Here is a 9,108-nt window from a genome sequence, read left to right on the forward strand (position 1 = left end):
TGTGATTTTAATTACATTTCTTTTTTAATAGAAATACAGCAGATGTTTTTTTTATAATCTACATCTTTTAGGGCTTGGTTATAGAAAGACGTTAGAGGTTTTATTGTCGTCTCATTAGCGCGAGTCCGGCGGCCATGTTGTGCAGGGCAGTGTGTGGTTTACCTGTATGGAGACCTTGGAGTCGAAGACTTCCTGGCAGAGGGTGCAGTGGTACAGGACGAAGGTGTGCATGTCCAGCAGGTGTTTCTGCAGGTCGTCCACGGACGAGAATTGCTTGTCACAGCTTTCACACACGTACTGCGTCGACGTGGTGGTGTAATGAACCGTGAGGTGCTGCAGCAACGCGTCCTGCGTCTCAAAGTCTTCTTTGTTGCACTGCGGGCAGGACTGGCGCCTCAGCAGCATCTCCAGGTGAGACTTCAGATGCACCTGGAAACCCTCGAAACTGGAAAATCGGAGGTCGCACTGGTTGCAGGGATAATCGCCGTTGCTTCCCAGGGACGGGGTGGAGTCACCGCCCAGGCGGTGGCGTTTGGGAGAGGAGATCTCCACGTCGGACGAGGCTGGGCTGAGGTCAGCCACCTTCGCCTGCCGTTTGTTGTTAGCCAGCGGGATGTTCTTGTGGTTCTCCTTGATGTGCTTGGTGAGCTTGAGGAGTGAGCCGAAGATGGGAGAATTGGTGCAGTAAGGGCAGGAATAGACCTGGACATGGAAAATACATTTTCATAAAAATCAGCATTCACTGTTAGTCCCCAACGGTGAACGCTGCGTCCCTGTGGAGGGAGAGAGGAAATGGAGAAAGATATGCAGAGCAGGAGGAAGATAAACAAGCACACTCCTTAAATCACAATTAGATTTGACGGCTTGTTTTTAGAGCTGTGCAGAAATCTAGAGTCATTTTTAAACTCCTTTCCCTTCCAAAGCGTCAGTAATCTTTAAAGTGGTTTTGACCTTTAAGTTCAGGCTTTTGTGTTAATTAAGCCACTTGACTCTGAACTATGAATCATTCTCGGTTCTTAACTGAAGGAAGTACAATTTGTTCACATTTCTTTAATTAAACCTATGAAAAAAATAACACCCTTTGATCGACAGAAAAAAGTCATTTAAAAATAACCTACGTCTAAAACTAAATAAACAAATTAACTAATCCACTATTTCAACTAAATTCTTAAAAACGTGCTTATAACAGACAAAGGAGCAGCTAAAGAACTCAAAGTTAGCAAAAAATGCAAATGATAGCAAACTTTAGCCTACATTGCAAAAACACAAAATCTTACAAAGTATTTTTGGTCATTATAAGACAAAACTAACACTTATAGTAAGACTTTTTGGCTTACTAAACCTCACGTTAGCTAATGTAAACTAACATGAGGTTAGCTTACTCGTTAACATAAATAGTCTAACTTAAATTAGCTTAGTTAACTCATGAGTGAGCCAACTCAGCAATGAGCTTTAGCTGAGCTCAAATCAAACATTTACTACAACAGATAAACTCAAATTTGGCATTTCAGTTGCAAAAAATAAAAACAAAAACAAAAAAAAGGAGAATTAAGGTGGTGTCAGGTTTTCTTATGTGTTTAGATTCTCACCTCCATGAAGGACTGAGACGCAGCCTGGAGGACAGGGGACTCCAGTTTGGCCACGGCTCCTCCCGACGCCGTCCCCCCTCCTGTGGCCGAGGTGCAGTGCGTCTGCTGGATGTGCTCCGTCAGCGAGGACTCCGTCAGGAACCCCATGGAGCACTGGTTGCAGAAGAAGGCGTGGTTCCCCTCTGGAGGAGCGACAGGACGTCAGAAATCAGTTTTTAATCATTCAATACTTTAACTATCAGCAAAACAATACTGCGGAAATGATCTTCCATTCCCATTTTACAAAAGTTAAATTACAAATATTAATCTATTTTATAGGATTGTACAAATGATTTGTATAATTATAAACATTAGATGTGTAAATATGTATAATGTAGGACATGTTTATAGACAGCCATTAGGGGGGTTATTATTCATTTTCTTTCTCATAAATATAATGAAAAACATAAAAATCTTTTATTTCTCTTTTAATTTTATCTAGCTTTTTATGTTTTTTTTTATTATTTTACTTATTTATTTTTATTCCTAGCTTTGTCGCCTTCCTACTCTTTTTCGAAATGGATATAGAAATTTTGCTATTTTATGTTTGTTTATTATTATGATTTTCTTCACTTTATTTTTGTCTGACATTTTTATTTGTTTGAAATAAATATTTTATTTCATTTTTCTTCTTATAAATACAACAAAAAGCATATAAAAATGTTTAATTTGCCAAAGTCACTCTTTTTAAAAAATTGTAATTAGCTTTTATATGTTTTATCACATTTTATTTTTTTATTTTTATTCCTTTTAAGACTTATTTTAAGTGGCAGCTATAAATAAACATCATAATTTTTGGGTTAGGGTCAGACTGATGGTCTCAGTAATCCTGACAGATGTTTTAGACCCAGGCCGTTAGCTTCAGAGTGAGCAGACCTAGCGTGGTGGATCCTGCCATGATCCCCCCAGGCAGGCAGTGGGACACTCGGATGTGCTCCTGCAGGGAGTTGATGTCCCCAAACATGTCCGGACAATAGTTGCAGTGAAACGCCGTGACGTTTGTGAACTGGAGCAGAGGGAAAGCCGCTGCCGCCGCCGCCGAGCCGACACTCCCGCCGCTAGCGCGGTGGGCCTTTCGCACGTGCTCGTTGAGGTTGTAGAGCGTGGGCAGGGTTTCCAGGCAGAGCTGGCAGGTGTGGCTCTGCTGCGGCTTGTCTGCATGGATGGTCTTCAGATGGATCTCCAACACGGCCAGGCTGTGGAAGTCTCTCTTTGAGCAGTACGGGCACGAATACGTCACCTTAGCCCAACTCCCTCCTGAGCCTGCAGAAACAAGAGCTGGACATTAACACTGTCAATCATTGGCAGGAAAACGTTTCTCCACAATAATTTACTATTAAATTGGGGTTTTTGAAGGTATGCAAGAGCAATCAGTATCTTCCCTGCACTTAATCCTTAAACAGTTTTAGTTGCTAAAACAATCAATCAAGTTTATTTGTACAGCAAATTTCAGCTACAAGGCAGTAGCTGAAATTTGCTGTACATCATAAAAAGACAAAAACTCAACGATGGAAAAATTACATTTTTCCAAGTGTCGTCATTACAGATCAAAATGTTGATTAATGTTTCATTGATCATGTTTCAAAAACTTTAAACAGGTGGATTTGTTGTTTAGATCTAGAAGACCTCAGTGTTTCAGCTGTTTTGCAGTTTTCTGGAAGTTTGTTCCAGATTTGTGGCCCATAGAAGCTGAAAGCTGCTTCTTCATGTTTGGTTCTGGTTCTGGAGATGCAGAGCAGAACCAGAACCAGAAGACCTGAGAGATCTGGAAGGTAACAACAGCAGATCTTTAATATTTGTAAGCCGTTCAGTGATTTATAAACTAACATCAGTATTTTAAAGTCTATTCTCTCAGTGGAAGGACTGTAGAACCAGGTGATGTGCTCTAACCTCCTGGTTTTAGTCAGAACGCCAGCAGCAGCGTTCTGGATCAGATCCAGGTGGAGGGTTGACTTTTACAGGCAGACCTGTGAGGGTGCTGATGGTCCCAGCTGATGGTACCAGTACCTTGATGGGCCAGACTAATCGCTCCGTCCTCCCCGGAGTCTCCGCCCCTCCTGCGGCCTCGTTCGCTGCTCTGGCTGTGCTTCAGGGTGGAGTCAGGGGTGGAGCCTCTCTCCAGGCTGGCGCTGGAGTCCGGAGTGGCCGAGCTCATGGAGGCCACGCTTCCGAGCGGCGGATCGGGACTGGCGGCGCTGTGGTTGGACGAGTCGGGCTGGCGGTGGCTGTCCAGGTGGCAGTAGACGTCCTCCACGGACGGGAACTGCTCCGAGCAGACCGGACATCTGGGAGGGGAAGGAGAACCACAGTGAGGTCCAGCTGCAGCGATTCTCCTATCAGGAGCGTTCAGAACGCGGAACGCTGCCGTTACTTGTGCTTCCGGTTGGCGTGCTGCGTTTCGATATGCGTGAGCAGCGACGCCTCGTCCAGGAAGATCTCCGGACAGTGGATGCACTGCAGGTCGGCCCGGTCGGACAGCTGTGGGTGTCGGGTCAGGACGTGCTTCTCCAGTTCGTCCGTCTGGCTGAACGTCTCCTCGCAATAATCGCACATGTACAGGTCCTGGTCCAGGTCCACGTCTCCGCCAGTCCCCTTCTTCCCGCCGTCCTTCTCGCTCCGCAGCGCCAGGTGCTCTCTGTTCTTACGGTGAGCCTGCAAGGTCCGAATGTTTTAATGCACTCATCTGTTCGCTTTGGAGGACAACTAGAGATGCACCGACCCAATATTAATACCTATATCGGTTCCAATACCATTGTTTTTCGAAACGGTATCGGTAAATATTAAACCTGAAATATCGGTATCAGAAGTGAAAAGAGTGGATCGGTGCATTTCTAGAGAAAATGAAGCCGTTTACCTGCATGTGGCTCTGCAGCGATGAGGTGGAAGAGAAGCCACGTTTGCACACTGAGCATTTAAATGGTTTGCTGGAGCTGCAGAGGAAAAATCAATAAGCCACAAATCAGACTGAAGAAACAGAAATACACTTTTTTTTAAAGGTTTTTAATGCTACTACCTGTGTGTTTTAAGATGGATCTTCAGGTGATCGGAGCGAGAAAACGCAGCTTCACATTCCTGGCAGCTATACTTCTTATCACCTGCAGGCGATAAAACTGAAGATGAGATTCCTGGTGGAACATGTCAGTTTATGTTTAATAAAACAAAAAAAAAAAAAGTTAAAGAGGAGATTTTTAATTCTGATTCTTACTGCAAGGCTGCTTAAGCAAAATGCATAAAATCTGACTTATTAACAATCTGTTCAATAATCTGGAGCTCATTCAGGCTCAGTGATTTCTGTAAAGACAGATTTCAGTTCTGGGAAAGTAACAAAAAGAAGTATGTAATGTTCAACAAGTGGTGGAGAATTGAGGTTTAATAAATCTATTCCCAGTAACTCTAATACTTGATTGGATCTTTTCCATATTTGGGCCTCTCAGTCCACCTGATGACGACTCTTCAGCCAATAAGAGAAGAAGGAGTAATGAGCTGCAGAGACGTTTGAACGAACCTGTGTGGAGCTTCACATGGCGGTCTCTGCTCCTCTTGTGTTTAAACAGGCGGCTGCAGAATGTGCACTTGAAAGGCAGCTTGTCGCTGTGGATCTGCTCGTGTCGCTTCAGGTAGCTCAGGCGGCTGAAAGCGGACAGAACCAGGAGTTATTTCAGTTCCTAGCTAACATAAACCTAAACACTGGAACTAAATGTTCCTACTTAATTTTTATAATAGATTTTTATAAATCAATCCTTCCAGTTTTTTGTGATTCCTTTATCACAGAAATTCACCAAAAATCAACAGATCTAAAGCATAATTTTGAGTTTATTGCTAATTTTCTCCAAAAATAGTCAAAATCATTGCGATTAAGTGATGCTGCCTCCGACCTACAGGTGGCAGTGTTACTTCCACTAACTGCTGCCTCAGCCTAACTTGATGTCAAGTTTTAATTTAAAATTGATTTGGTGAGTAACAAAAGTCAAGCTATTTAAGTTCTTTAAGCTCAAGTTTTTTTTTTTTTTTTTTTTTTTTTTTTTTTTTTTGGAAGGGATATAATGAGGAAAATTCCTTGCAAATATTTCTAATAGCTACGTTTCACCTGAGCTGTGGATCTCTGCAGCTCCTCCAGAGTTCCCATAAGTCTCTTGGCTGATTCATTTAAATGTTTAAAGCTTGGAAAATTGTTTCATAACTCAAATCTGCTGTAAACTTCACAACAAACTCTAATAACGTTTACAGAAGAGGATTAGAGACACTGAAAAAAATTCTGATAAATCTCAGAATTGTCACTTTAACTTCAGATTTATAATTTTTTTCATCAGAATTCTAGAATTAGTTTCAGAATTCTCAGCCTAAATCAGAATTCTGAGAATTAAGTCTGAATTTGCTCTGTGTTCTAAGATCAAAGTAAAAATTCTGATTGTTTCTCAAAAGTCTGACTTAAATCTTCTGAAATCAAAAGTGAAAATTCTGAGAAAAAAGTCTGAGATTAAGTTTAGAATTATTTTTCTTCTTTTCAAAAATTATCAGACTACTGAGATTAAAGTAATTTTTTTTTTAGAATTCTTACTTTTTTTATTTTTGCTTTTGATTTCAAAAGATTAGAGTCTGAATTAGTTTTTTTTCGGTGTCCCTGATTCTCTTCTACAGCTGTACATTTATTTACACTAGATTTTCTTTAGGGGTATCCAAGTAAGCAGGGCTTCAAGCAAATTCACACCTCGTTTATCTGTGTGCTTTTTAAGCAGATAAATTTAAAATATATAATTATTATGAGTTTATCTGTCAGCTTAAATCCCAGTAAAATCCATTAAATGTCATTAAATGTGCGAGAAGTTGAAGGGGTTTAGCTGCTTCTGCGCGGCGGAACAAGGGCGTGAGTGTTGAAGAATGACAGAAGGAGGTGAGCTCGGCAGAACGATTAATACGGGGAATAATAATGATGATGACTCTGGAGTGTGTGTAAGACAGCTGTTCTTAAAATGGCTCTTGACTGAGTCTCCGGAGACGCTGGTGAGAAATGTATTCACCTCATTCCCTTTACTGTTGCCTTAGCGTTCCACTTTATTATGGAAATAACAGCGAAGCGGCTGCAGCTTATTTATGAGCACCCAGATATTCATGAGCGGGATCCAGATGCGGAGGAGATACCTGAAGGATTTGTCACAGAACTGGCAGGGGTACGGCAGGCCGGCGCCGCCCTCCTCCTCGCCGCCGGTGGCCATGCCCAGGTCGCAGCAGCCGTCGGGCATCTGGGAGGGCGACGCCACGTCCTTGCTGGAGGGCGAGGAGGGCACCCAGGACAGGCCGGCGGGGTCATCGTCGCCATCTAGAGGAAAGGAGGGAGGGGGAGGCGTTGTTTAACTCACAGCTGCAGGATCATAAAAAAAAAGAGGAAAAGTGAGGGTAAAGCAGGGCGAAGTGGGATGATTAAGGAGAAGTCTTATGTTTCTTGGATGGCAAAAGGGAGAAGCCTGTGGGAGTTCATAGGAGGATATAATCAAAAAATAAACACATTTATCCTAGTCACACACAAACATTCATACATAAATATACATAAAAAAATGAGGATGGCAGAGATAAAGAGAGGAAGAGAAAGAGGGAGAGAGATGCGCTCCTGCAGTGGCAACATCTAAATAGAAAGCTCCAAGAACTATGTATCCCCACCGGAGCCCGGAAATAAGGACAGAGTGTATTTTCTCTCCCTTCATCCTCCCTCTGCAGCCATCCCTCGCTCCATCCCTCCCCTCCATCCCCGAGGACCGCAGATCCGCCTCATCATATTTTCATTAGGGCCTTGGCAGATTGAAACGTCAGAAAAACGATTAGGAGATGAGCAGAACAGAGTGGAAAGATGGCGATACTCGCTCCCTTTATCTGTCAGACATACCAGATTATGCACTGCTCTTTTTTTCCTCTTTCTCTCTCTCCCCCCCTCCGGCGTAGTCGTGCACGGAGGCGACAGAAAGGCCACAGCTCCTTTAATAGACACTTCAGAATGGATTGGATGCAACAAAAGAGTGGGCTGAATTATGCTTGATATTGTTCTGTTTCTCTTTGTGCGCCCCGCAGCAGCGCGGCGAAGATATTTAACGTTCGCCTGGAAAATGTAAAGGAGAGCAGCGTCTGCGTTATCTGAGTGTCGCATCAGTGAAGCCAGAAAACAAATAAAAACAGAGAGAATCGCTGGAGTGGCAGGATGGAGGAAGGAGGAAATGTCAGATTAGACAGAAGAGAAGCAGAGAACACTGCAAAAACACAAAATCTAACCAAGAATTTTTGTCTAAATTCTACTGCTAATATTTTATTACACAAGAAAAAAAATACTTAGAAGTCACTTTTCAGCAAGATAGAGGAGCTTTTAGGTCAATAATCCTAAAATATTGATAAAAAAATTACTTGTTATGAAATAATCTGCCAGCGGAACAAGACATTTTGCCATATTACATATTATAATATTGGCAGATTATTTTACTTATAACTAATACTTTTTTATCAATAATTTGGGATTATTGACAAATCAAGCTCCTACATCTTTCAGAAAAGTTGCTTTGTCTTATGTTAAGTGTAGTTAATACTGCAACACTGCAAAAACACAAAATCTTGCCAAGTATTTTTATTTAGTTTCTAGAGCAAATATAAATAAATACTCTGACTAATAAGTAACTTATCAACAAGATATATGGTTTTAAGAAAATAATTCCTTAATAATAATAAAAAATGTACTAGTTGTAATGGCAGATTATTTCACTGATAATATTTTTCATCAATATTAAGAATTTACTGACTTAAAACAAGCCTCTATATCTTGCTAAAAAGTTAATTGTAGGTTATTTTTGTCTAATTTCAAGTGGACTAAGATAGCTGAACTAAAACCAGATCAAAAATATTTGGTAAGATTTTGTGTTTTTGCAGTGAAGTTTCAGTGGGAGCTGCATCACAGCGTGCAGAGAGGCGACGAAAACAGATTTGTTTGATTAAAATATGCTGGGAGAAATGAAGGCACTGGGATGAGCAAATATAACTCTGCAGGGGGCACTGAGCTCAAAAATCAGGCTAAAGGAACACAAACATGAAGCCTTAAAACAAGGCTCTAAAATAAATTCACGGACTTAAGCAAACATCTAAACACAGAGGTGGAGGGCTGATGATGGGGCATGTTTGGACTCCAGTCACTAAATCAACATTAAAGGTGACCTGTCAGGCTTCCTTAAACAGGTTAGGATATGTCTATGGTCTCTATAAAACACATTCATCACATTTTTTACACAAAGTCGTTCTTCGATAAGAAGATTTAAGTCTGCTCAGTTCTGCCCATTATGGGCCATTAGGGTCTCCTGTCACTTTAAATCCAAATAAGCTGCTGCTGGCCACCCCCCCCAACTCAACGTTTACACTCGCAAGTGAAAATGGCTGCAAACAGATGCACAGTTATACAACAACACATATTTGAAAAGCGGAAGTGGAGGTTCCTGCACAATCAAGAAGAATG

At 41.7% G+C, this 9,108-nt stretch overlaps 1 protein-coding gene across 4 annotated transcripts in view; it reads right to left on the reverse strand.

Moving 5' to 3' along the window:
• The window catches only part of znf423 (zinc finger protein 423), a 181,448-nt gene that overhangs the window by 95,784 nt on the left and 76,556 nt on the right, over window positions 1-9,108 (reverse strand). For all 4 annotated transcript variants that reach the window (XM_016672048.1, XM_007553161.2, XM_016672047.1 and 1 more), the window contains 9 exons: window positions 6,768-6,945; window positions 5,134-5,258; window positions 4,642-4,723; window positions 4,483-4,558; window positions 4,000-4,280; window positions 3,636-3,913; window positions 2,505-2,891; window positions 1,590-1,771; window positions 163-702 (listed from right to left, as the gene is read on the reverse strand). In XM_016672048.1, coding sequence (XP_016527534.1) covers window positions 163-702; window positions 1,590-1,771; window positions 2,505-2,891; window positions 3,636-3,913; window positions 4,000-4,280; window positions 4,483-4,558; window positions 4,642-4,723; window positions 5,134-5,258; window positions 6,768-6,945 — 2,129 coding nt within the window. The remainder of the gene's footprint in view (window positions 1-162; window positions 703-1,589; window positions 1,772-2,504; window positions 2,892-3,635; window positions 3,914-3,999; window positions 4,281-4,482; window positions 4,559-4,641; window positions 4,724-5,133; window positions 5,259-6,767; window positions 6,946-9,108) is intronic.

The sequence above is a fragment of the Poecilia formosa genome, unplaced genomic scaffold (genome assembly GCF_000485575.1).
Source record: "Poecilia formosa unplaced genomic scaffold, Poecilia_formosa-5.1.2 Scaffold55, whole genome shotgun sequence".
Classification (NCBI taxonomy): Eukaryota; Metazoa; Chordata; class Actinopteri; order Cyprinodontiformes; family Poeciliidae; genus Poecilia; species Poecilia formosa.